The 26,959-nt window shown below is 53.5% G+C and overlaps 2 protein-coding genes and 1 long non-coding RNA gene across 8 annotated transcripts in view; 2 read left to right on the forward strand and 1 right to left on the reverse strand.

The window, feature by feature from the left end:
- NCOA5 (nuclear receptor coactivator 5) overlaps positions 1-8,510 on the forward strand; it is a 32,589-nt gene extending 24,079 nt beyond the window's left edge. For 2 of the 6 annotated variants that reach the window (XM_027078171.1, XM_027078172.1), the window contains 4 exons: positions 154-280; positions 2,151-2,350; positions 3,701-4,044; positions 4,471-6,432. In XM_027078171.1, coding sequence (XP_026933972.1) covers positions 154-280; positions 2,151-2,350; positions 3,701-4,044; positions 4,471-4,518 — 719 coding nt within the window. In that variant the 3' untranslated portion in view covers positions 4,519-6,432. Of the gene's footprint in view, positions 1-153; positions 281-2,150; positions 2,351-3,700; positions 4,045-4,470; positions 6,433-6,711; positions 6,854-7,816 lie in introns of those variants that run through there. The other 4 variants (XM_027078167.1, XM_027078170.1, XM_027078166.1 and 1 more) reach the window with 3 other exon arrangements.
- Positions 8,511-9,723: 1,213 nt separating this feature from the next.
- The window catches only part of SLC12A5 (solute carrier family 12 member 5), a 35,831-nt gene continuing 18,595 nt past the window's right edge, over positions 9,724-26,959 (reverse strand). Inside the window, exons 8-26 of the mRNA XM_027078173.1 lie at positions 26,331-26,542; positions 24,507-24,677; positions 24,099-24,197; positions 23,893-23,950; positions 21,820-21,994; positions 21,122-21,240; positions 20,704-20,802; positions 19,673-19,792; positions 19,217-19,321; positions 17,504-17,672; positions 14,911-15,106; positions 13,910-14,079; positions 13,125-13,256; positions 12,114-12,221; positions 11,072-11,194; positions 10,781-10,980; positions 10,423-10,437; positions 10,026-10,159; positions 9,724-9,815 (exon numbers count right to left, since the gene is read on the reverse strand). Of these exons, the coding sequence (XP_026933974.1) occupies positions 9,724-9,815; positions 10,026-10,159; positions 10,423-10,437; positions 10,781-10,980; positions 11,072-11,194; positions 12,114-12,221; positions 13,125-13,256; positions 13,910-14,079; positions 14,911-15,106; positions 17,504-17,672; positions 19,217-19,321; positions 19,673-19,792; positions 20,704-20,802; positions 21,122-21,240; positions 21,820-21,994; positions 23,893-23,950; positions 24,099-24,197; positions 24,507-24,677; positions 26,331-26,542 (2,497 nt within the window). The remainder of the gene's footprint in view (positions 9,816-10,025; positions 10,160-10,422; positions 10,438-10,780; positions 10,981-11,071; positions 11,195-12,113; positions 12,222-13,124; positions 13,257-13,909; positions 14,080-14,910; positions 15,107-17,503; positions 17,673-19,216; positions 19,322-19,672; positions 19,793-20,703; positions 20,803-21,121; positions 21,241-21,819; positions 21,995-23,892; positions 23,951-24,098; positions 24,198-24,506; positions 24,678-26,330; positions 26,543-26,959) is intronic.
- Positions 14,002-23,980, forward strand: LOC113605120 (uncharacterized). The gene is made up of 3 exons (XR_003427042.1): positions 14,002-14,108; positions 20,314-20,421; positions 22,549-23,980. It is a non-coding gene; the product is annotated as an uncharacterized LOC113605120 (long non-coding RNA).

A 26,959-nucleotide genomic window follows, 5' to 3' on the forward strand; every position in this document is an offset into this window, starting at 1 on the left:
TGTGTGTGTGTGTGTGTGTGTGTGTGTGTGTGTGTGTGTGTGTGTGTTATGACCTTTGCCTACAAGTAGTTCAGGATTGAAAATAAGGCCTGTGACTTATTTTTATAGAAAGGCACGGTCCATGTTTCAGTTTTCTCTGGTGTCATCCTGCAGAGCGTTTGAAACGTGAGGAACGGCGTAGAGAAGAGCTTTATCGTCAGTATTTTGAGGAAATCCAGAGACGCTTTGATGCTGAGAGGCCTGTTGATTGTTCTGTGATTGTGGTCAACAAGCAGACTAAGTAAGAACCCTTTGGATATTTTTCCTGAGTGAGGAGAAGGATCAGAAGAGAAATTCAGGTTCCTTGGCAGCTGTACACACTTAACTTGGGCTGTTGTGTACTCTGGCATTGTTATACTGTGTTAACCAGGGTTCTTTCACTTGTAGGTGACAGAAGACCCATTGCAAACTGGCTTAGGCCCAAAGGGAAATTTTTAGTTTGCTTGACTGGGAAGTTCAGGCATGGCCACATACAGGGTCACACTGTCATAAAGACTTGTTCTCTCTGTTGCCTTCACTCTCAGACAAGCTTTCTACTCAAAAAGGCAGAACAGCACTGGCTCTAGACATGTATCTTCTTAGCTCAGCAAACCAGTGGAAAGAGAGCTGCTCTTTCCCATTGCTTCCACCTGAAGTCCTGGAATTGTTTCTCATTGGACTGCCCAGGCTTACTTTCCCATCCCTGAACTATCACTCTGACCAGCAGTGCTGGGATGCCCTGATTGGCCAGGGCTAGGTCATGTGCCCACCCCTAGAGCTAAAAGTGGAATTAGCCCTGTGGAACCATATGGACTGAGTGGGAAAGGGGTGCCTTCCCAAGGAAAATCAAAGGGGAATATATGCTGGTCAGGCAAAGCAATAAATGTCCCCTTTGTGAGACAACACGAATCCCCAGTACTTTGGAAGGCATACGTCTCTGCATTTGTCAGCCAAGAGCCAGGCTTTCTTTGTGAAGTGCCGTGGCCTTGCAGAGCTGTTAGGTGACCATGCTAGCCAAGCCAGAGTTACAGCAGTATTTTACTCTACCTCTGTTTCACATTCTTCCCTTGAAGAAGCAGAGTAGAGGTGTAGAAGGGAGTATATAGCAGCTTGCAAGTTTGAGAGTAGCTATTTTCCCTTTCCCCAAGTGGTTAGTAAATAACTTCATGTATTTTCTAGCAGTTTGGGGTTAAAGAGCTAATTTCAAGGCAGAGACTAGGGAAATAGGTGTTGAGACACCAAGCAGCAGGCAGCATTCACAGGCTCTGGGCTGCCTTGTTTAGAAACAGATGCTTCTTTAACTTGCAGATGGCTTTTTTTTTTTTCCCCCCCCCCCCCACTTTTGACTCATGATAATGTCATTTTCTGAGCACCTACTCCGAACTACTACATGCTAGGCACTTAAATAAATTTTTTAATCTTCACAGTAATCCTGTTTCATGTGTATTCACTCATCAAATTTCTTCTATGTGTGACAGGTGCTAGGTCCTGGAGCTGTAATGCTAATAAGCAAACACACATGGCCCCTTCCTCTTGTGGAGCTTATACCCTAGTTGGACAAATGACAGAAATAAATGTATTGGTGATGTGTCTTATAAGAAATATATCAAGGATCTGATTTAGATTGCAGAGAAAGTCAAGGAAGTGACGTATGAGCTGAGCCATATTAATCCTGTCTGACTGGTAAAGAAACTGAGGTTTGTAAGAGGTAAAGGGACTTGCTTAAAGCTTCAACTTTGCAAGTAAATGTTAGTGGTAGGATCCAAGCCTGTCTTTCTAGCATTTAGAACCCATGCTTTTCCCACTATGTTGTGTAGCCTCTACAAAGACGGACATGTGTTACAAGTCTTAGGCATCAGGATGGTGTTTAGGAATGAACATCAGAGTAGAGAATCAAGAGAAGGACCTGGGTACTAAATACTGTGCTATTGGCAACTTTATGTGTGACCATTCTGAGCCAATATAGAGAAGGAATTGGTCTAGATTCTTGGAGCCTGAAGAGGGCGCTAGGGAGACACTGGTAGAGCTGGGATTTGAAGTCTTCATAGGAGCTCACACAGCTAGCTGAGGTGCCACAGTGGGAGTTGGGAGTTGGTCAGGGAGTACTCACTGGGTCCTGTTTGTTTCTACAGAGATTATGCTGAATCTGTGGGGCGGAAGGTTCGAGACCTAGGCATGGTAGTGGACTTGATCTTCCTCAACACAGAGGTGTCACTGTCACAAGCCTTGGAGGATGTTAGCAGGGGAGGGTCTCCCTTTGCTATTGTCATCACCCAGCAACACCAGATTCACCGCTCCTGTACAGTCAACATCATGTTTGGAACCCCACAAGGTATGGAGGCCCAAGCGGGTCAGAATTTCAGAAGTAGTCACTAGTCCATTAATTTTTTTATGCCTTACTCAGAAGCAGCAGGTTTTAGGTAAATGTATTTCAGCTCAAATGTAGTAGGGCCCTTTTATAAGTGCACGGCAGAGACTTGCATAGTCATTTAGTCGTCTGATATTCTTTCACTGGATACAGTTCTGGGCCTGCTGTATATGACGTTATATTTAGCACTTAGGTATGTACAGTGATGTGCTGGCAAATGTTTAACAACCAGTTCTGGGGGGGGGCGGTGTGGTTTATAGCATTTGCTGATTTCCATGGTGTAAATACTCCCACTGTGTTCTATATCAAGCTCCCAACATGAAGTCACTTCAGGGCAAGTTGGGAAGAGATGCACACAGTCTGCTCTCACCAGTGAGGGCCGGCTCCAGCGCAGCTCTGGCACATACTACACTGAATGCAATAGAGTCCTTGCTTTCACCAGATTTTCTAATGAGGGACAAAGCATACAACAGGCAATTAGGATACTCTGTAAGTGTGCTAGAGAAGTGGGTGGAGGGGCTGTGAGAACAGGGAGGAGGCCCAGAGTAGGTTCCTTGAAGTCCTTCCCTGAAGTAGCTTTTAGTCCTTTGCTCCCAGATTGTTGAGACTCAGCCAGCTGATTCCCTGCTCGTTGCTTGCGCTCACAGCACAGACCTTTCGCTTTTCCCGCCACCCTGGGGCTTTCTATTTGCCCCACCAGTTTTACCCATAACGATAGAGTGTAGAAGCCTCTCCAGCGGGTCATTTGTCTTTCTGAGGAACAGTCCCTCAGGATGTGTGAAGACATTTCTATCACGTGCTGAGAAGTCTCACAACGCTGTAAATCATTGTTGCCCAGGGGTGAGGAGAGGAGGTTATTTAGGGTCACAATTTGATCTTAATCCGTAACCTTTGAACTGATATATTACAAAAACAGCTCTATTCTTAGGAGCACAGTAGAGAGCCAGGCTTTACAGAAGGGCTTTTTGGACCCCCGTGGCCTGCCTCCTGTGGTTATTCTCCGCATGGTCTTTTTGAATCTGTGAGAGACTGTCATGTTTCTTTGGTTTTTACTACACGTCTGTGATCTAAGAATTCCCCAAAGAACTAGCTCTGTACAAGGGTGTCTGTTGCCCAGCAAAGAAATCCATTCACCTATCTTCCCAACCTTCATCCCCCTCCTCTCCCAACCTCTCCCCATCCCCATCCCAAGGCTTTTTGTCACTGTAATGGTTTTCTTGCTCATCTGAGGTTAGGAAGGGCTTGGTAGAGTCCAGTAGGTGGGCACTCAGATCTGTCATGGGAGAAAATAACTCAGGTCATTCCCCCCTGCAGAGCATCGCAACATGCCCCAGGCAGATGCCATGGTGCTGGTGGCCAGAAATTATGAGCGCTATAAGAACGAGTGCCGGGAGAAGGAACGCGAGGAGATTGCCAGACAGGCGGCCAAGATGGCCGATGAAGCCCTCCTCCAGGAAAGAGAGCGGGGAGGCCCTGAGGAGGGACTGCGCGGGGGGCACCCTCCAGCCATCCAGAGCCTCATCAACCTGCTGGCCGACAACAGGTACCTCACTGCTGAAGAGACTGACAAGATCATCAACTACCTTCGAGAGCGGAAGGAGCGGCTGATGAGGAGCAGCGCCGACTCTCTGCCTGGTGAGCTACGTGGCAGGGCCGAGGTGAAGTTCTGACTCTGCATTTCTCTAATCCCCAGGCTCTGTTGGGAGGGTGGCAGGCCCAGGGCTCTTGGGGTGGGCAAGGGAAATGAGCGCATCCCTTGGGCTCTCCCGTGGGCCAGCCATGCTGGTGTAATGATAACTTAAGACCTGGGCTCTGCTCTGTAGTTAACGTGGTGGGTGGGCTAGTATGCTGGCTCCCTGGGAACCAAGGTGGACGCCCTTCTTTCTTTAAGTAGTTGTCTGGAGGAATGAAGCTGTTTTCTGGGAACAGCACGTACCATGAAGTGGCCCCTTTGGGAAATTGATGTTATAGTCTGTGTACTGTGTGATTGATGTGATCAGTGATTGTTGTTCTTCCCTGGGCTGCTAAGCCTCCTGCCCATGGAGGGTACTTTCAACCAGATACCTCCTCCTTCTGTCTTGTAGGCCCGATTTCCCGTCAACCACTCGGGGCGACCTCGGGTGCCTCGCTGAAGACACAGCCAAGCTCCCAAACGCTCCAGAGCGGCCAAGTGCTCCCCTCTGCTACACCCACTCCAGCGGCACCCCCCACCTCCCAGCAAGAGCTTCAGGCCAAAATCCTCAGCCTCTTCAATAGTGGCACGGTTGCGGCCAATAGCAGCTCTGCATCCCCCTCAGTTGCTGCCGGAAACACCCAGAACCAGAATTTTTCCATAGCAGCAAACAGCCAGCCTCAGCAAAGATCACAGGCCTCTGGCAATCAGCCTCCAAACATTTTGGGACAGGCAGGATCTGCTCGGAACATGGGCCCCAGGCCTGGGGCTCCTTCCCAAGGGCTCTTTGGCCAGCCTTCCACTCGCCTGGCACCCGCCAGCAACTTGGCTAGCCAGAGGCCCGTGTCTTCCACAGGTATCAACTTTGACAATCCAAGTGTACAGAAGGCTCTGGACACTCTGATACAGAGTGGCCCTGCTCTCTCCCACCTGGTTAGCCAGACCACAGCACAGGTGGGGCGGCCCCAAGCCCCCATGGGATCATACCAGAGGCATTACTGAGGCTAAATCTCAACTAGCCCTGGTCCCCTCTTCCTCTGGCCTCCCACCTCTTGCGTTCTAAATAGAGTTATTTGGAAGATGTTCTCTGCACCTCTCCAGGTCCACATCGAATGTCATAAGTTTCTACCATCTGCTCTCTTCTGCCCAAGGCTATGTTGCTTACCCCTTCCAGAGTTCGAGTTTATACTGCACTGGAGGTGTATTTTGGTGGTGGTGGGGTGGGGGTTTGGGGGGTTTTGTTTTTGTTTTTTTGTGGGTTTTTTTGGTAGAAAGTAAATATCTCTGGGGTCATGGGCAGTATAGATGTCTGGGCTCCATTTGTATTTCAGTTGTCTCTCTGTCAGCTGGACGTGGGGCGGGGGAGGAAGAAGCAGCTGAGCCCCAGCTGTGTGAGCTTGGGGTAGCATTTTCATGTTGAAAGCCACTGCCTTTGTTCATTCTGAACCTACCATGGGTGTCCAGCCTCACACAGGCCCACCAGAGCTCGAGCTTCTGCCTGCAGCTCCTGTGTAGGGTTCCAGAGCAGCAGGTTGGGCTTGGTGGGCACGGTGTCCTCTTACCCCATCCCACATAACGTGGGGTCTGCTTGAGGACTCAGAAGCCGGCTGGCTACTCAGCTACTGGAGTTGTTGAGGAGTGGCCAAGCCGGCCACTTTTCTGCCTGACCCAGGGTTGTTGGGTTTTGGTTTTCTCTTTTTTTCTTTTTGGCTTTCATTTCAATGAAAGATCTCCCGTGGACTGCACAGCTCCAGTCACCAGCAGTTTAACACAAACTGTGAACCTGGGCCCCAGCCACTCTTACCCCTAATATTTCTGTTAGCCTCTCCCTCACCAGTGGTAGTTGAATGGAATCGGCTCTGAGAAGGCAACTCTAGACTCTGGCAGTGAACACCCATTTTTTTTTTCAGTGATTGCTTTGAGCTTTTGACTCAAAAATCTGGCTCTTGTTCTGTTTTCTAAGCAGCAGGAGATAGGGACCATTTTGATGTCAGACTTTTGGTAGCTGGACATGTTCTTGATACAGGAGGCTGTTCATAACTTTTGAGCCAGAGTGAAGATACTAGAGGGAGGACTTCTGGCTGCTGCTCTACATGGAAACAAAGGAAGCTGCCCTCTCCCTAGGGATGGTGCTCATTAGAGCCTTGCGGATCAGTCTCAAGGGGCCCCTGGCAGAAACGAGGGAGAGCAGTGACTTCACCTGAGTCCCTGCCAGTGGCTGAGTAAACAGTGGTTTCAAAAACTCAAGGTCCCCAGATGGCAGCATTTTATGTTCTGACCTGTTTGTGTTATATAGTGTTTTTTTCCTCTTTGGAACTTTTGTGTTGTTAATAAGATGAGATGATTACTTTTTAATTAAAACGAAAAAGTGAAAGCTGTGTTGTCTTTCTTGGATGTGCATATCCGCAGGGCCTCTTTGTGAGCGTTCCTTCCCAGAGTTTGAAGGTGAGGTTCCCTGACAGCACTGATGGGTTTCGGTCTGCCATGAGCCTGCAGTCAGGCCTCAGAACCTCTTTTAACCCTAGCTTCTCTCCTTATGCAGCTCACCTAGTACAGTTCAGAGCAAAAGCCTGCTGGTTAATTATAATGCTATGTAAACATCCTTGTTTGTGGCAGACTTGCATTGTGTCAGAGACTTATCCTCTTATTCTAGGAAAGGAAAACAGGACTTGTGAAGAGGCCTTTCCTGGCCAAAGGCGAATGGAGAGTGGGGTGCTCTCCTGTTTTGATTTTGTCTCACTTGCCGCCCTCTGTCCAGCCCATTATGCAAGGAGTTGGCAGAAGCAGAGTCACAGGTAGGAGCTCTGGAGAGCATTTAATAGCCCTATCAGGAAATTTGGAGTGGGTGTGGTGAAGTGACTGGCACAAGGCCTCCAGTGGATTAGGGACCAAGATGCTGACATTGCTGAGCCTGACCTAGAAGTGCTCACCATCTCATAGGAGACGTTGTGGGTGCAGTGCCCCTGCTGCCAGTGCCTTTGTCCCTCTAGGACAGGGCCCCAGAACTATCAGTACACTAGGCAACCCGCCTGGAGTGGTGGTCAGTGTTTCTGATTAAGAGTCTAGGGTCCTCCTGGAGGGCCACCTTTTAACACCCCTCTTCCCACCTACTAATTCTTCCCCCTGGAGTGTCCAAACAGCACACCTCAGGCTGTGAAGGGTATAATAAAATTATTTTTATTGCATTTTGTGCAGATGGGAGTCTAAAAAATTAATACATAAAAGCTATAAAGCATTAAATGGGAGCATTCAACAATAAAGGAAAGAACCAACCCTCTCCTTTTCATATTGGCACAGAGAACACAAGATCAATACTGAGGCAGAATGCGGAATGCTGAAGCACATGGAAGGTTAAAGGCAGGCCTAATGATAGTAACAAATACTCTTGATTGGGTTTGCAACCTCTCCTATTTACAAGGGTTTTCAACTTCATTGCATTGCCCTGCACATAGATCGTCTAAAACAAAAGCAACACTAGTTATCACTACGAGGCTATTGAAATATTGCACTCAGAATAAAAGTCACTTGAATGGACATGAAACATCTAGCTACATGATTATAAAGATAATTTGATGAGTGACGTGTGATAACGTTCATAACAAATATTGCACATGTAGCACAGAAAACTTGGGGTTTTGTTGTGGGATGTCTGTTTTCATCAACCGAAACTGCTCTTGCCAACCAGACAGTCTAGGCCCAGATAGTGCAACTTTGGTTCCCTAACTGATGTTAATATACCCCCTTTCCCTTCTACCTAGCCCACCACTTCAGCCCAGGAGTGCTCAGGACCCCAGAAGGCTAGACCCAGCTGCGTCTGTCAGAGGGAGGTTCTTTGGAGGATGAGCGTGGGGAGTGCTGGTGTCTGATACCTCCGACTTCTGATTACTACCCGGAAGAATCTATCCAGCCCCCTGATCAAATTTCAGAGGGGCCTTGGCCTAACCGGCAGACATCCAAACCTACCTCCAGCCACACCTGGCCCAGTCTAGGTGGCACCAGCTCCAGCTCTGCCTTGGGCTCAAAGGAAAGGAGGTGGTGAGGTCAGGAGTACCCAGTAGCCTCAGCTCTGGGAGGTGGGCAGGATGTCTAACTAGATGCAAAGTTCAGGGCCCTGGGGCTGAAGGTACTGTACCCAGTCCCAGAGGGCGCTGGAACGAGCATGCAGTGCCTGCCGCCCTTAGTAAGGTGCCCTGGGGGAAGGGAGCCCGGCCAATGCGGTTTCCCTAAGGGTAGAGGGCACCTGCAACCGGGCTGGTGGAGCAGAAGCGCCAAGGACTGGTGTTGGAGAAGCCAAAGGCCTTGGCTCCTAGTTGGAGGAGGGCAGAGAGGCGCTAAGAACAAAGCACATAGCGACTCCAGCCCTCCCCCACGCCCAGGTGCCTGGGAGACGCAGCTAGAGGCAGCGAGGCCGGGCCCCGGGACGCGGAGAAGGCGGCTGGGTCCCCGAGGCCAGAGCTGCCAGATGGACACAGAGGAGGGAACATCAGGGACAGCGCTGGGGCCTCCCCGGTGAGTCCGGCCCCCAACCCAGAACAGCCCCCGCCTCCCTCATCTGTCCCAGGGAGGAAACTCCAGGGGAAGGGACGCCCTCCAGCTCCCCGATTTCAGTCTTTGGCGAAGAGCCATGGGATAGGAGGAGCAGGCGACAAGCCGATTGAGGAGAGCCGCCTGCTCCCCCAGCGAAGGCACCGGGGCGGGGCTTCCTCGGTGGGGCGAGGGCCTCTCTCGGTTTCTCTTCCTTGAGGAGCGCCCCTCCCCTATCCTGGCCCCAACTTGCATAAGAGCCGATGAGAAGAGGCTGCGCCCGTCTCTGCAGCCACAGTGGAAGCTCACTCCGCTGGGAGGCGAATCCAGGAAAAGCTGGACACTTGTCTCACTTCGTCTCCGAGAAGAACTAGAGGGAAGGGTCGGAAGCCAAGGGCGCGAGGAAAGGGTGAGGAGACGTCGAGGGGGTGTCGAGGGACCACGACTCCCGCCTGGGCCTAAAGCACTTTTGCTTTCAAAACTCGGACGTCAAGGAAAACCCAGCCTCCCGAGGCCTCCGCCTTCCCTGGGCGCCCCCAGCGGGAGAGCTCGACAGTGGCGAGAAGAGAAGTCCGTTGCGCTTCTAGTCACAGAAATATGGGGACGTTAAAAATACACGCGATGTCTCCTGTACACTATGTATAGGCTCGGCCGGCCGGCGCCTGCGGCCGCGCGAAGACAAGTGACGTAGACGGTGGAGCGCAGCCTCCCCACCCCGCGCCCTCCGGGCCGCCGGGGGAGGGGTGCAGAGCGAGGACGGGGCGGGGCGCGGGAAGAGAGGGAAAGGGCCGCGCGGACTACCGGGGGTCCTCAAAGCCCCAGCTCCGCTCCTCTCTGCGCCTCCTCCGACCTTTATTGCAGCGTCTCCTCCGGCGGGGCGAAGCCGGGCTTAGAAAAAGGGCAGCCGGGGCCGACAGGGCGACGCGCCAACGGGGCGCTCGGGGCTCTGGTCTCCGCGCGGGGCGGTCCTCTCCGAGTCAGCCCCGACCGACGTGGCCTCCGGGCTTCAGGCAGCGGGGAAGGGGGCCAGGGCGCGGGCACAGGGTCTGTATGTAAACGGTGACAGCGGCGGGGGGCGCGGCGAGGGCTCCGGGGCCGCGCGGGCCGGACGCGCTCGGGCCCGGGTGGCAGGTCCTGGCTCTCAGGAGTAGATGGTGATGACCTCGCGGCCGCCGCCGCGGACCAGCATCACCCGGTCCAGGTGCTCGGTGAGGACCTCGAGGAACTCCATGTCTGAGCGCTCGTCAAGGAGAAAGACCGTCCCCTTCCCTCCCGTTGGAATTAGGGCCGCGCGTGTTGGGCGCCAGGGGAACGCTGGGTTCGCGTCCCTGTTCGCGGTGCTGATTCTGAAGCAGACCCGTCTCAACTCTTCCTTCCCAGGGCCAGGACCTAAGTCCCCTGACATCCACCTCCCGCTTCCTCCCAATTTTAAGCCCAGGATACAATTTTCGTCACCGTTGCGGTTGCGGGGAGGCCCTGGCATGTTGAGCAAAACAAGCTTGGCGTCCCGGGATTTCTTGACGATGACCTCGTTCAGCCGCACAGCGGTGTGCATGCGCCGCACGTTGGACTGGTTCCTGAGGGAGGGACGGAGGGAGGCACGTAAGGCTGGGAGAAGGGAGAGTTGGATCCAGTCGCCCTTCCAGCCCCCCCCACCCCAGCACTGGGCTGCTGGGATCTAGTCCTTGCAAGCCAGGGACCACCAACCCTAGACTTCTCCAAGCTGGGCTATTCAGAGACCCCAGAGGTCAGGGGCACAAACTGAGGGTTCATGGTGGAGTGAGAAGAGGAGGGACCCTGGCCAACCTAGGTGAGAAGTTAAAAATTCTGAAGCACTTACAAGTTCTCCCACTCCCTTCGGGAAACATAAGAGAAGCAAAGAGAGGAAGAAAAAGAGAGGGGTCAGAAAAAGCAGGAGAAGCTGAGGACTACCTGAGCCACCATCAACCACCCTGTGTGCAAACTGGTCCCGCTCTCCCAGCCCCCCAGGCTTCGCCTTTCCACTGCCTGCCCCAGGGAGTTCTGACCCTTAGCAATCAAGCCCAATCTGAGTCCTCAGATGGGGAAACCAAGACAAGGTCTGGGCGGGGTCTTCCGACTACCAGGCCAGGACCCCTTCTGCTCATTTGCTCTGCCATGGGGAGCAAGGACCCTGTAGGCTCACCCCAGACCCTAGCCCTTAGCCCCCAGGCCCATACGGCTTCATGCTGAAGAAGTCCTTGATGCCCTCTGAGGAGACAGGACTGGGGCCCTTGTTCTTCTCTGCCACAGATTTGTCCTTGGTCCAGGTGAGATGCACTTTCTCTGGATCTGCCTCGCCCTCCCGTTCGGGCTCCTCCCCCGGGGATGGTGAGCTGCTGGGGCAGCTGGGAGCACTCTGGTCATGGATCAGCTGCACCTGAGGGATAAAAGAAGGGACAACATGTGACTCCTTCGGAGGCCAAAGTTCCTGCTCGCACTGGCTGGAGCCAAACCACCCCGCTGCATACCTCCTCTTCCGGCTTCTCCTCGCTGTCACCAGCTGTCTCTTCTGGGACGTTGAGGCGAAGCCGAGTGTTGGCTGGATTCTTTCTCCGGATTGAGCCCCGAGACTCATCTGTGATACTCTGGATCTAGGGAGTGACACATGTTGGTGCCAGCTCTGCTGGAAATCACTACCCATGCCCGTCCTGCAAAGAGCTACCCCCAGAGCTGATGTTCAGCCAGGATGTGCACTTTCGGGATCCCTACCAGTTGTTAAACTATTGCAATGCTTCCACATCAAATAGCTATTGCCGCCACTGACCTGGCCACTCCAACCCCTCTCCAGGACCCCTGACCTCTCCACTATCCAGCAACCAAAGGGTTAACACCTGGTCCAGCTGGGCTCTACCTTAGCACTATGGTCCAGTGCCAGTTCTGATTGGTCAGAGCACATGCCATTTCTTACAATTTTACTGTCACCCACCTCCAAGATCTCTTCTGTCCCCAACCCCCAGGGTACCATAGCTCATTTCCCCAAGGACCCCACTCCCTGGGGTGGGGCTTTCATTCAAATGCCAGAGGGCCAGTGGTCCCACATTACCCACACTGGGGAGATCTTACACCCATACCCCATGAGAGCTCATCATTGTTACCCCTGAGAACCCAGTTGGAGGTTTGCCCCCAACTCTCATCATCAGCTGCATCCTGAAATATCCATCTGTTACCCACTCTCTAAGCCTCTCGAAGGGGCTGTCACATAATCCCTTGTCCCCCACACTGGCAGCCCACGCCCCTGAGGAATCATCCATACATATTTAACATCCACTATTCTCCCTTGGGCCCCAGAAGTCACATAGTGAGCGGAAGATCTGTCACGCATGCCAAAGCCCCTCTGCATCCTGGCTGGGAGGCTTGAGAGATGCAGCCGCTGTGTGTACCCCTGCTGCTGGGGAACCCAGTGCCAGAAGGTGGCAGTGCCAATGGCCAGGAGTGGGCCATCCCAAACCTGTGCACGCCCAGAGCTGGCAGCAGCTTGAGACTCTCCGAGCCCAGCCAGGGCAACCTCACCTCCCTCTCCCGCTCATTCTTGGTTAAATGCATCTGCTTGAGGATCTGGGAACGCTGCTCCATCACCAGCGTCTTCTCGTAGGTGTAAGCCGAGATGTCGCTTTCATGCTGTGGGCAGGCAGGGGTGGAGATGGGGTGGAGGAGGGGAAAGGGGGGGAAAGTACGAGCTTCGGTGCAAGGCCAAGGGGAGGGAGGCAGGCCCCCTTCTTTCTGCCAACCTAGGGTTTCCCTATCCAATGACCTAGTTTAATCAACAGTTGTGGGAGGCAAGGACGAAGCAGAGGGCGATGCTCTTTGGAGGCAATGCGGCTCATTCCCTCCTCAGCCAAGCACAGGACTGGGCGAATGAATGGGTGAATTAATGAATGAGTGGATTAATTAATTACCTGGGTGAATGGAGACGGGGGAGAAATATAAAAAGGAACACAGAGATGAATGAATTTTGTACATGGATGAATGGATGAGTGAGTGAATAAATACATTAATGGATATGTGGGTGGATTAATGAATACACAGAGAGATGGGTAAATGGATAAATAAGCTGAGAGAAATGGACAGACAAGAGGCTGTAGCATGTAAGTGCGAGGAGCATGGACTCTAGAGCCAGTCTGCTTGGGGTTGAATCCTGGCCCTGCCACTTAGTGTGTGTTCGGGGCAAATTACTTAACCTTTCTGTGCCTCAACTGCCTAATCTGTAAAATGGAAATGCTGATAATTGTATCTATTTCATTCATTGCTGTGAGAAGTAATATACATAAAGTGCACAGTACAGTGCCTCACACGTAGTAAGCATTATTAGACATGGCTATTCTTACGAAGGAGAGAAGGGTGTATGGATGGATGGATGGATGGGCTCTCGGGTGAATACGTGAGAGGCTAAAAAGTGGGTGCAGGGAAGGGATCCAGCATCACAAGCTGATGGGAGTTGGAGTTCCCCATTTGGTTCTGGGGCCAAAGGGAAAGAGTCCAGAAGGGATTCCAAAACGTCAGAGGTGGCTCCTGGGGACTCACCATCTCCACCACTTCGACCTCCGCGGTGATACGTAAATGGTACAGAAATGTGGTCAAATCCTTCTTCATCTGGATGCTATTGTCGTCCATCTGGGCCACAGTGAAGATTCGCATCTTGCACTTCCGCCAGACCTGGAGTGGTGAAGGGGACCCAGAAAGGTCCAGCCCAGGTGCAGTGCGGAGACCCAGGGCCAGAACGTAGACAGGACCCTGTCCCTCACCCTTCCCACGCACCTTCCCACACATACATGCAGCCCCCCAGTCCTCTATCTCAGCAGCCACTCCCTACAAAAACGCCTCTGCGGGGCTTCCCTGGTGGCGCAGTGGTTGAGAGTCCGCCTGCCGATGCAGGGGACACGGGTTCGTGCCCCGGTCCGGGAGGATCCTACATGCCGCGCAGCGGCTGGGCCCGTGAGCCATGGCTGCTGAGCCTGCGCGTCCGGAGCCTGTTCTCCGCAACGGGAGAGGCCACAACAGTGATAGGCCCGTGTACCGCAAAAAAAAAAAAAAAAAAAAAAAAAGTTTTGAAAAACGCCTCTGCGTAGATGAGGGTCCCCTCATTAAAGCATCACTCGATTGAGTTAAACATTGCTCTCCTTTATAATTCAAGGACATCTGCAAGGGGAGACACCTTCAGTTCCCAGCACCTCAGAATTAAGGAGGGGATTGGAGCCCTTTCCCAGGAGCTCACGTGGAGGAGCTTCCGGAGCCCAGAAACCCCGCCCATGGATGTGGGCACGAGCACACAAACGCGCGGACGCTCACTCACGCACACGCATGCGCACCTTGTGGTGCCGCAGCAGGAAGGGTAGCAGCATGAGCATGCCGCCGTCGTGCACAATCCACCAGACGTCGATGCTGCCCTCCGAGAAGCGCTCCGGGTTACCAGGAAACATGGAAACGTTCTTGGTGACCAGCAGAGCCAGGTGACCGGCCGTGGTTTCCCGGACCAGCTCTGGAGGAGACCAAAGAGATGGCCAGACGGTAAAACAGTAACCCTGGTCCCCTTCTGGCACCCAGCACCCCACCCCCACCCCATCCCGCCTTGGCCTTGGGCTGAGGAGTCAGAAAAACCCCACCTACCTGGGCCTCATCGCTTGTTTGAATTTGGGGAAGCCTCTCTGGGCCTCCGTTTCCCCACCGTTCAAGTGGTGATAACAACACCTGCCCTTTCTGATTAAGAACTCGACCATGCAGGGCTCACTTAATCCTCCCAACCACCTTCTAACTAGGATCTACCGGTAAAGCCGCCTCAGGGTTTACCAGCTGCGTGACCTTAATCTCTCCGTGCCTCAGTTTCACACCAATAAAATGGAGACAGCAATGCCTAGCCCTCACAGGCCTGCTGAGAGAATGAGAGAAAGCCTCCACTTGTCTGGCACACAGAACACAGTCTGTAAGTGTTAGTTATTGTGTTACTTAGTACCCACTACTACCAAGGCATCTGATGCCCAGAGAGGGTGAGGCACTTGTGAACAGTCACACAGCGAGGAAGGGCCAGAGGGGAGATGTAGACCCGGGCCTCAGCGACTTCAAAGCTGTAGCTCTTCCCACTCCCTGCACTGTCTTCCTGCCAGGGTTGTGAACCCTGCCGGAGCCAAGACTGTCTCCTCCACACCTGAGTCCCTGGGCTCCCCGCACAGTGCCTGGCACATGGGAGGCTTTGAACGCCATCACCTGCATATGCCGACTCCATACCTGTTACGCCTGGGAAATGATCCCCAGGCCCAAAGAAGGACCCCCCGCACACCCAGCCCTCTACCACCCCGAGCCCACACAGCTTTACCAATGAAGTTCCTCCACGTCTGATGAGCTTCCTTCTGCCGCCAGTTTCGGGGCCAGCCAACAAGCACGGTGTTGTGCTGCAGCCCCCCGAGGCCCCCGGACTGAATCAGGTGAGACACGCCATCTCGCAGGTTGGAGGAGATCACTACCTGGCAGAAGCCCTTCACCTTCTCTGCCTCCATCAGGCGCCGGATGGACTGCGGGCAGGGGAGGGCTCAGAAAAGGACCAGCCTCAGGCCTCCCTAGCCCTGCCCAGCCCCTTGCAGCCTCCCTAGCCCCCATCTCTCCCTGCCATCAGCCCTCCATTCCTGAAGCTCAGCTCTGAGCATGTCGGCCTCTGGCACCCCATCACCTATGGCCCCCGTTCCCCGTTGCTCAGTCAGAGCTCTTCTGGGACACCACGCTTCCCACCGCCCTGCCGTTGCTCACACAGTCCCCCTGCAAGCTCTCACCCACCACCCAGAGCCCCTCCCCGGCCAACCCCATTGTCCATGACACTCTGCCTGGCCCAACTCAACCGTCACCTTCCTCAGACACCACCCGTCCACCCAAACCACGATGAAACTGGGCCCCTCTGCATAGCCAGACAATTTGGTTTTTAACAGTTTTTTAAAGTCAGCATGACAGTAAGCATTTAAAACACACATTCAATCTGCACAATGAGGGAAGTGTTCTTATTACTCTCATTTTATAAGTAAGGAAATTGAGGCTCAGAGAAATTAAGACTTGCTTCAGGCCATACAGATAATGGATGTTACTGTAGAAGTTCAAGTCCAGGGGTCTGACTCCATCCTTCACACTCTTAACCAAGCCTCTGATGTCAAACAGAAAGGGCTCCTGGGCTTCCCTGGTGGCGCAGTAGTTAAGAATCCCCCTGCCAATGCAGGGGACATGGGTTCGAGCCCTGGTCCGGGAAGATCCCACATGCTGCGGAGCAACTAAGCCCGTGGGCCACAACTACTGAGCCTGCGCTCTAGAGCCCATGAGCCATAACTACTGAGCCCGCATGCCACAACTACTGAAGCCCACGCGCCTAGAGCCCATGCTCCGCGACAAGAGAAGCCACCGCAATGAGAAGCCCACGCACCGCAACGAAGAGTAGCCCCCGCTCGCCGCAACCAGAGAAAGCCCGCGCACAGCAACAAAGACCCAACGCAGCCAAAAATAAAAAAGAGAGAAAAAAAAAAGAGAGGGCTCCTATTTCTATCTCTGCCCCCGCCTGTTTAATTCAGCATGCAGTGGCTGAGAATGCGCTGTGCACCGGGCCAGGCCCCAGGGGAGACGGAGAGGCACAAGACCAAACCCCAGCCCTCAAGCTGGTCACAGGCTGGTGGGGAAGACAGAACGTACACAGAAGGCTCTCAAGCCCACCCGAGGTTGACAGGTGCTCCGTTAGAGTTAATAACTGCAGAGCAATGTTGGGCAAATCACCTCCCTCTATGAGCCTCAGATTTCTCATCAGTCAAATGGGCATCGTGACAGCTGCCTCGTCCAGGAAGAGGGTGGATGACATAACATGATGCGAGTAGAGCTTAGTATATACAGCCTGAGAGATCCTAAACACTCAACACGTTCTATTGCTCTGCAGTTATTCACTCTAACCTCGGACGGGTTTAGAGCCTTCTGTGTGTGTTCTCTCTTCCCCACCAGCCTGTGACCACCTTGAGGGCTGAGATTTGGTCATCTACCTCTCCACGTCCCCCGGGGCCTAGCCTGGTGCCTGGTACACAGCACATTTGCAGCCACTGCAAGTTGAATTAAATGGACCAGTGGAGGCCTCCAGCCCAGGGCCCTGACAGATCAGTGTGAACGGCCCAGTGAGGCAGAAACAGCAACTGTCGCAAGCCATTAGGTGTGTCCCTCCCCCTCTCATCTCACCTCCCTCAGGCCCCCTTTCCTCTCTCCACTTCTAGCCATGGCCCCGAGAGGAGAGAGACCTGAATCGCCGACAGAACCCACTTCCTCTGTCACCCACCAGACACCTGTTAATGACGCTTAATGCAGAGCCCAGCTGCCCCAGCCCACACTGGCTGTGTACACTGCTCTGTGGACATGGACCAGGGGATTAGAACAAGAGCAGGTGACCCAGAGTCAGGGACCCGGGTTCAAATCCTGACTATGCTTCCAGCCACCTTTGTGACTTCCAGCAAGCTGCTTTCCGTCTCTGGGCCTCTGTTTCTCCCTGGGCCAAACAGGGGTATTCACCCTGCCGACTCCACTTGGTGTGGGGACCAAAAGGGTCCACCTATGTGAAAACGCTTTAAAAGATTTATACTTCGGCAGGTGGAGTAGGGGTCTAGCAGTTTTAATGTGAGTCTCTGTTTTCTGTCCTTAAACAAATGACCTGACTTCTCTAAGCCTCAGTTTTCTTATCCATAAAATGGGCACTTCCGGCTCTGATCGTCTTTGGTTCTGCGAGTTGGATTCTAAGGAACTCACTTGCTGAGCCCTTGGACTCCTCTTCTAAGGAAGAGGACAGAAAAGCCTGAGCTCCAGCTGATGGCAAAGGTGGCAGGAGGGAAAGTGGAAAGGAGCAAGGACTGCCTTCCTGAGTGCTGCATCCTTCCGCCCTCCCCACCAGGGCCTCTACTTACCTCCTCCGCCCGCTGGGCCTGGGGATGGTTGTCCAGAAAGGTGCCCTCAAGGACAGAGCCCACAATGGTCAGGCCCTTCCCTGCCTTGAGCTGGGAGGTCAGCGAGAGCAGCTGTGGATGTGCCACGTTCTGGTCTTGGTCCACACGCACCAGCACCAGCAGCTGTGGCCTGAAGAGGGTGCGAGGTCACATGATCCATCCACCACCTACCCAACCGCCATAAACTCATACGCCCATACGCCATACGCTGGTGAGTTCACTAACCACACGACCTCCATACTCCTGCCCACCTATACACCCACCACCCACCCATCCACCTACACATCCATCCATCCATTTCCTTGAGTATCAAGACATCCAACCATCTCCCACACATCTGTCCATCTACCCACCCATCCATCTCTCCATCTACCTCACTCGCCCATGTTTCCATCCACCCCCCCACCCATTTTATCCTTCAGTTATCCACTCATATCCATGTTAATTTACCTACACATCCTTCTACCGCCATCCATTCACACATTCACCTATTCACCCCACCACCCTCCCATACACATACACATTCAGCCATCTACCCATTGATTTATCTGTTCATTTCCTTATTCATTTAGCCACTGCAGCCAGCCAGCCACCATCAATTTAATAGCTTTCTCTAAACACCTCCTCTGGGCTAGACCCTGTGCTAAGCATTTGAGGATTCACAGACAAATTATGCAAAGCCCCGGTCTCTGGAAGCCCAGTTTAGTAGACATCAGCAAGGCCAAGCCAACGATGTCCTAGGCATAGTTCAGGGTTCCAGGCCTTACTCTTAGCAAAACGAACCTGAGGGAGAAGAAAGAGGGATTGGCCTTGCAGAGCAATCAGTTAGAAAGCACCCTGGGGGGCTTCCCTGGTGGCGCAGTGGTTGAGAATCTGCCTGCCAATGCAGGGGACACGGGTTCGAGCCCTGGTCTGGGAGGATCCCACATGCTGCAGAGCAACTGGGCCCACGCGCCACAATTACTGAGCCAACGCGTCTGGAGCCTGTGCTCTGCAGCAAGAGAGGCCGTGACAGTGAGAGGCCCGCGCACCGCGATGAAGAGTGGCCCCCACTCGCCGCAACTGGAGAAAGCCCTCGCACAGAAACGAAGACCCAACACAGCCAAAACTAAATAAATAAATTTTTTTTAATAAAGCACCCTGGGCTGAGAGGCAGGAGGTGAAGATTCTGGGTCCGGTTCTGCCTTCCATGACCCCTGAGACCTTCTCTAGGCCCTGACTGTCACGTGAATAAAATGGAGATTGTTATTCATCTAGAGATTTCTAAGAGGCCCCATAACTCTCAAGGTGGAAGATTCACCTCTCCCAGAGCAAATGCTACACGATACTGCGTTTACCTGTCTGTGCGCATGCCTTGTCCACGGAACTGTGAGCTCACTACATCCCCAGAGACAGGAAGGGGGCAGGGCATAGATCACGCGTTCATATATTTTTTCTAACACATGATGGCATGAATGGATGGATGGATAGATGGTCAGGAGACTGGCCTCGCGGGTGGGGTTTCGGAGAATAAATGTCTGGAACTCAGCTCAGCCTCGGTATTGTAGGTGGGAAGGGTTCAGACAAGGCTGAACACCACTCAGCAACCCCAGAACAAAGCAAGCGGGGTGGGTTGGGCCCTGCTCCCTGCCTCTCCCCCCGCTGAGCCCTCACGCTTGTGCCTCCACCACTGACCTCCAGTTCTTGGTGTGCGGGGGCCCTTCCTCTAGGCGTAACAGGGCGTAGCGAGCCGCACTGAGAGACAGGCCTCGGATGCCATCGCCCCACTCCTTCTCCGCCCTGGGGCCGGGAAGGGGGATCGCAAGAGGCAGAAAGCCAAGGAGAGTCAGGGAGAGCCGTCCACCCCGAAGTGGCCGCCCCGGCACAGAGCCGTCTATCTCAGGCTCAGAAAGGAGGTCGCTCCTGCCACCTCCATTTCTCAAAGCTTCAGCCCCTCCCTCTGCTCCTGTTCCGTCTCTCCCCATCCCATCCCATCCCCCTTTGCCCTCCACTCTAGTGCCACCTTCTCCCACTTCCTGCCTCATCTCCCCGACCGCCCCACCCCCGAGCACTCATCACCCCTCTCTCTCCCCTCCTCACCTCCTCCCATCCCTCAGTCTCGCCCAGCCCTCCCCACTTCCCCGCGCTTACCCACGGTACTCGATATACTTGTAGATGAGCCCAGCAATGAGCATGGCCACCAAGGCATAATACCAGGAGCAGATGAACATGAGGGCCAGGCAGAGGCTCATGCCCAGGAACGAGAGTGTCCTGGACAGGGGGAGGAAGAGCCAGCCTCTGAGCCCTGGTGGGGCTGTCACTGGTGCCTGGGCTCAGACAGCAGGAGTTAGATGGGGCGGGGCATGGGCAAGACCGGGGAGGCTACAGCCAGGTCTAGGGGAAATCACACCGTCATCTCCATGAGCACCACGGGGACGTGGGGCCTCTGGATGAACGAGCAGCCAGGGCACCTCCCCTCGCCCCACCCAACTCCTAAGTCACCACCCTGCCCTGTCCCAGTGCCTTAGACCCTGCCAGACCGCCCTGCCAGGGAGGTTCTGAGGCAGGAGTGTCTGGAGAAAGTTGGAGGCAAGATCTCCCAGGAGGAATGTGACCCCAGGGAAGAGGTGACTGGCACAGCAGTAGCACTGAGATGGGGGGCAGGCAGCCTGGGTTCTGGGCCAGGTGTACCATAGTCTTGCTGGGTGGCCTTAGGCCACCTTTCCCTATTGGAGCCTCCGTTTCCCTTTGGTAGAACAAGCATGATCATTCCTGCCCTGTCTGCCCCACAGGCCTATTGTGAAGATAAGGAGCCGTCAAGGAAAATGATCAGAAGTCCAGCCCCTGTAAGGAGCATCTTCCGTGCACCAAGCAGTGTAATGCTTACAAGGGCCTATGAGGTAGGTGCAGTTATTGTCCCATTTCACAGCTGAGGAAACTGAGGTTTCCTTGTCAAGACTGGAAGGTGTTGCACACTATTGACAGGAGAGGGATTCTGGCTGAGACCGTTTATACAGTGTTGTGTTATTACTTGTGATTATAAGGAGACCTTCTCCAGGACTTTTCTCATGCTAGTTGTGAAAAGTGGAGTTTGGGATCCTTAGACCTGGAGGGGATGGGCTGGGGTGAGGGGGAGAGGAGAGGACGGTCCTCTGGGGCAGGGAGGGGGAACGGGCACCCACCAGTGGTAATAGCGAAAGCGTGGCCGCCAGTTGGGCGTCCTCAGCAGCGTCTGTACCGCACAGGCCAGGTTCACAAACATATAGCACATCAGAAAGAACCTAGAACACAGAAAGGTCCCAGGAGAGACAGAGTTGCAAGGGGAGACAGAGTCAGAAGCACAGGGAGAGACAGGAAAGGGAGAAAGAAACTGCGGAGATGGCCGAGTCACGTTCTGGGGCTTAGGAAGAGGTTCAAAGGCCAAATCCCCTTACAACATGCCCTGGTGCATGTGGGGGTGAATCTCCGTATAACAAAGGACAGGTTTCTACGACAGTGGGGCTGTTAAAGTGTTTGGGTGGGCTGTCCAGGGTCACAGCTGAAGGACCCAGGTAGAGAGACCCCCAGAGATGATGGGGAGGGCAAGAGGCCAGCACGCACATAGAGAGGATGGGGGCGACCTCGTCCAGGGACGCAATGAGGATGCCAATCTCGCAGATGCAGGCGGTGAGAAGCAAGGCCCACGTTGGCTCTCCGTTGGCTTTGCCGTGGCCGAAAACCTGAGGACAGAGCAACCATCACAGGGGGCTGAGACCTTAGGACTTCTTGTGTCTCTGTTCCAGTCTTGGAGACCAGTACGGCAGAGGCAGGGAGAGGATGCTGTATTTCTCATCCTTTAAATGTACCCAAGGGGATACCAGGTTTTTGCTGTATCTTGCCCACTCTGACATTGGTACCCCAGTGCAGTGCAGTTCAAATGATCCCTGAAGGGGAAAAGGAGGGGACACATGGATGAGGAGCTGCAGGGGGCCAGCAAGCAGCCATGACTGAGTTTACCATAAATCTTTTTTTTTTTTAAGTACCACAGAGAGCACCCTCCTCTTACTTGCCCTTTGGCTGCCTCCCTGAGTCCCCGCCCAATCACGAGGCCAAAGGAGGACCATTCATTTTTCCCCTAAGCGTGGACAACCCTGCCCAAAGAGATGGCCCTGATGTTGGGCCCAAAGGCACACCCGTTCTTCTTAGTGGCGGCACAGAGCAGCAGGGCCCTGCTCCCTGGGTAGCCGCCCTGGGCAGGGGCCTGGCTGGCTGGTGTAGGCGGTGGACTGCTGTCCCCACACCCTGCCCCTGCCGCTGACCTGCAGGAAGGGCACTATGCCATCGCGGGAGATGGCCTGCAGCAGGCGTGGAGCCCCCGTGAGGCTCTGCAGCCCAGCCCCGCAGGTGGAGAAGAAGGATCCGATGACGATAACCCAGGGGGACGGCCAGGCCAGGGTGCCCACCACCAGGTTGCCATTCACAGCTTCGCCAAACCTGGAATGAAGCAGCAAAGGGACAAGAGATGCTGGGTGAGCACCGCCACCTGGATTTCCAAGGTCTCCCGCACAAACTGCGGGACCAACTGTACGTCCACTATGAGGCTAGGCTGTGCAGGGGAGAGGGGACAGACAAAGCCCCTGATGACCTGGGCACTTTCTGTCTGTGTGACCTTGGGCGAGACATTCAACCTCTCTGTGCCTCAAATTCTTCAGCTGTAAAGTGCGGATCGTTATAAACCTATCTCATACAATTGGTGGGACGAATAAGGAGATACCATATGTAAAATACTTGGCACAGTGCCTGCTATGTGGTACTAAGAGTGACACTATTTTTTTTTTATTGAGGTGTAGTTGATATTCAAGATTATTTAAGTTTCAGGTGTACAACATGGTGGTTCACAATTTTTAGAAGTTGTACTCCACTTATAGTTATAAAATATTTGCTATATTCCATGTGCTGAACAATATATCCTTGTAGCTTATTTATTTTGTACATAGTAGTTTCTACCTTTTAATCCCCTACCCTTATCTCGCCCCTCCCCCCAATAGTGATTCCAGTACGAGGTCAATTGTGTGATACTATGTCATCCTGGGCAGATGTCTCAAACTATTAGAACCTCAGTGTCTCCATCTGAAAACTGGGGGTTCTGGCCTCATCGTGTAGTGATGGTATGTGGTGTGAGGATCAAGAAAAGCATTTTCGAACAATGACACTGTCTTCAAATGGAAGATGCTGCCTCAGTAGGTAGAGAGAGCCCTGTCCCTTCAGTGCGCCAGCAAAGGTACACTCAGATGGGCCGCTGCTAAAGGACTTCAAGAAGCAGATGAAAGATTATCCTGAATGACCTGCCGAATCCCTTGCAATCTTGTGGGAGGTCTGCGATGAAATGAAATGAGATAAATGGAGGTTAAGTTGCCCTAAAAGCTAATAGGTGTGACATATGCGAATTGCCCATTTGGCCAGGTCACCTCCCTACTTAAAATCCTTCAGGGTTTCCCCCATTTTTTATAAAGTAAAGCTCCAGTTTCCTGGTGCCAAAACCCAGGCGTCCAGGACTGGCCCTAGCCTAGGTCTCCAGCCTCATGTCCCCACCTCCTGGAAGCCAGAATGGCGCCTCGGAAACTGGTTTCTGTGACAGGACCTCCTGTTTCACCCCGCTGGTCGTGTATGCACACACCCTCCAGAGGTGTGTGCTCCAGAAGCTCTGAATGCTTACAGCTACTGGTACCCCTACACGCGTGCGCGCGCACACACAGCTCTGGGTCCCCTCTACTTTGGCCATGCTGTTCCCACTGCCTGGAGTGCCCTTCCCCCTCCTACTTTCCTAGGTAGTCTCTACCACTCAGCACGTAAAGTGGGAAGGAGTGATGAGAAAGCGTGTATAAGGCACTCCCACAGCATCTCCTCTTCCCCGACCCTCTGGGACTGGATCGCAGCCTCCATAACCCCCAGGCTTTGCTTTATCGCCACCCCTACTGCTCTGCGTTTCAAGTCTGTTGACAAGTATGGTGACCAGCTCCAAAGAGCTCCTTCAGAACAAAAACCATTAGTTATTTATCTTTGTTATTTATCCCTGCCCCCAGAACCCTGGACAGTAGCTAACACATAGACATCCAGGAAGTAGTAAATGAATTAGTAGATTTTAAAGAAAAAGGAAAGGAAAGTATCGTTATCTTAAAGGAAATCAGACACCGCTCATACTTCTTGAGTTGGAGTGACAAGAGAAAGGTGAATTATAAGAAAGTGAGTTGACAGGCAAGCCCTGTGGCCTCCCTCCCACAAGGCCCCTTGTCCACGTTTCAACTACCCTGCCAGGCCTGTTTCCCAGAACCCGGCCCTCCATGCCCCCCCCGCTCCCCCAGAACAGGATCCTCCCTGATCCCCTTACTTACTTGTCCCGAAGGACGACCCCCTCGATGCAGGCCCCAAACAGAACAACGGAGCTGATGTCTGCAGCGGAGGATGAAGGAGAATCCCCAGGGTGGCGCTGTCCTTCCTCCCCACCCCTCCTGAGCCAGCCAGGTGAGGCGGCAGCTTCAGAAGCCCTCCGTCTAGCCCTCCCCACACACGGTGGTCCCTGCCCAGCAGTGAAGGATACAGACAGCGGAGGTGGTGGCGATGGCCAGGATGGTGCCAGTGGGAATTGACTTCTGGGCATCCCGCAGGTCCCCAGAGCGGTTAGAACCAGCCATGATCCCTGTGAACAGAGGAGCAGCTAGGACAGGAGCCACAGGAGACCAGACAGACTGAGAAGAAAGGACATCAGCCTCAGAGTCAGGAAGCCGGGGATCTAGTCCTGGTCCACTGACTCCTATGAGACCTTGGACTTGTTACTTGGCTTCTCCGGGCCTTAATTCCCTCACCTGTCTGTCCAGTGGGAACTGAACTGTTGGCTCCTGCCTATGTAATGGGGCTGTTGGACTCAGAAATTCCCCACATCGTGACTGACTCTCTCCCTACCCATCCACTCCCAGCCAGAGTCCTCCCTTTCTGAGCTCCCCTTCACCTGTGACCGAGGGGAAGTAGATGCCAACCAGCAGGGTGAAGTAGGAGGTCATATCGCTGAAGACATAGGGATGGTCCATGTCGACAGGGGTACCATCTCCCAGGCCCACCGAGGGCATCCCACGCCTTTCCACAATCACCCCCTTGGTCAGGTAGGAGCTCCAGAGGTTCTCTGTGGGAGAGACAGGATGCTCAAGGAGAAGACCAGACGTCAGGGTGCCAGAGCTCTGGGGCCAGGAGGTGGGGTGGGCAGAAAGAAGGGTCAGGGTCAACCACCTCTCACTCCCCCTGGGCCTTATTTCCACCAACACTTCCGAAGCTCCCGCTTTGGGCCAGGTCATGTGCAGGGGCTTTGCACATGAATCAGATCTAGTCCTTGCCCTCAAATGGTCCAGTCTACTGGGGGACACAGACACACACATCTCAGGCTGATTCAGTGTGTCCCAAACTGATCTCACCACCTACTCACTCCAAATGGCTCCTTTCCTATATCCCTTATTTTGGTAAATGACACTACCATCAACTCAGAGAGCTTGACATTACCCTCAACTGCACCCTTTCCCCATCTCCGTTTCAAAAATCTCCAACTCCTGTCCCTTATTCCTCCTAAATATTTCTCAAATATGCCCCTTCTCTCCTTTCCAGGGTTCCTCCACTTCTGCACTAAACGTCAAATTTAGCAATAACTGTGATGAGAACAGGCAATTCTTGTGTGGAGGGCTGTCCTGTAGCACTGTAGGGTGTGGAAGAACATCCCTGGCCTCCGTCGCCGGATGCCAGTAATAACCCTTCCGTCGTGATAACCCAAAATGTCTCCAGACGTTGCCACACGTCTCCTGGGGGGCAAGACAGCCCTGGTGGAGAGCCACTGTGCCACTCCCACTGCTGTCACTCCGTCACTCCAGGTAAGAAAACCACCAGCTCTCACCTGGACCCAGCGTCAGCCTCCTCCTAGACTCCCTGACTCGGTCCCCTCTCTGCTTTCAGCCCATCCACGTGAGCGCCAGAGTGAACCTTCACAAGCAACAAGCTGACCCAGTCCGTCCCTTCACTCAGAACCCTTTGGTGGCTCCTCGTTGCCCTCAGAACACTGTCCAAACCCTTCAACGTGGCTTCCAGGGCTGACCACAGTCAGGCTTACGCCAGCCTCTCCAACATCATTTCTTGATTCCCCTCCTCCCTTTGTACTTGATGCCCCAGTCACACCAAATTACCTGTGGTTGGAAGGACACAATATGCTCTTCTGTGTCTGCATACTTTTAGGCAAGCTGTTCTTCTGCCTGTAATTCCCTTATTCCCTTTGTATAACTGAAAATCTCTTATTTGCCCTTCAAAACCCTTCTCAGATGAGTCCAGGAAGCTTGGTCTCACCACCTTATACACATGACCACTCCCTCCCTTGGGAGGTCTCTGTTCATTGAATGCACACCTACACATGTCCTAATGTATTTGCTATTACTTCTGCCTCTGCTATCAGACTCCTTGAGGCCAAGAACTGTGACTTATTTATGTTGTGTTCCTCGTGCCCAGTGCAGTGCTAGGCAGTTAGCAGGTACTTAGCGAATACTTGTTAAGCTGATAACTTTCTTTCCTAGGTACGCAAAGGCTCCCTTTCATCTCTACCTCTCCGTGATCCCAAGGATAGAACACGAAGGTTCCCTTTCAATTCTACCTCTCCGTGATCCCAAGGATAGAACATGGCCCAGAGTAGGTGCTCAATTAAAACTGATCGAATTTAACTGAATCCCAAGGAGTCCCTTAATCCTGTTTAAGCCACAATCCCTGCAGCATTCCCTGGACACCAGACCTCTTCCCTCCCTCAGACCTTTGATGAGGCCACTGGCAGCGCCAGGAATGCCCTGGATCTCCGTGACATTGTTTCGGGTGAAGTACTCATCACAGGTGGCGTTGAGGAATCGGGAGGAGCAGAAAAGGCCCCAGAGCCGTGTGGTCACTGTCTCATTTCCTTCCCAAGCCAGCTTGGCACAGACATCAAAGCCATGGCGAGACAGTGTGCGGTTCCCCAGGAGGCAGATCCTAGGGAGAGAAACAAGGGAGGAGGGTGGTGAGGGACGTAACTTTGCCCTGGTTTCACAGTAGAACCGCCATGGGAGCACGAAAAACATAGATGCCAGGGCCCCATATCCAGAGATTCTGATTTAATTGGGATGGAGCCCAGGATCTGTGTTCTTTCAAAGCTCCCCACAAGTGATTCTTTTCTTTCCCCCAGGCCCTGGGAGTCCTAATCCCTGGACCACCAGGGAATTCCCTCCCCCCAAGTGATTCTAATATGCAGCCACGGCAGAGAACCACTGCTTTCGGGCGATGCTATTTCAGCACCGTGGACAGCAGTCTCCGTGTGCCGTTCTTCTGGGCAGTGGGATGTAGGGGAATGTGCCCTAGGGAGAGAGGCAGAACCAACAGGGATCTGAGCCCCGAGACCCTCCCTTCTAT

The sequence above is a fragment of the Aethalodelphis obliquidens genome, unplaced genomic scaffold (genome assembly GCF_003676395.1).
Source record: "Aethalodelphis obliquidens isolate GAN/ISIS:26980383/991018 unplaced genomic scaffold, ASM367639v1 scaffold42, whole genome shotgun sequence".
In the NCBI taxonomy this organism is placed as follows: Eukaryota; Metazoa; Chordata; class Mammalia; order Artiodactyla; family Delphinidae; genus Aethalodelphis; species Aethalodelphis obliquidens.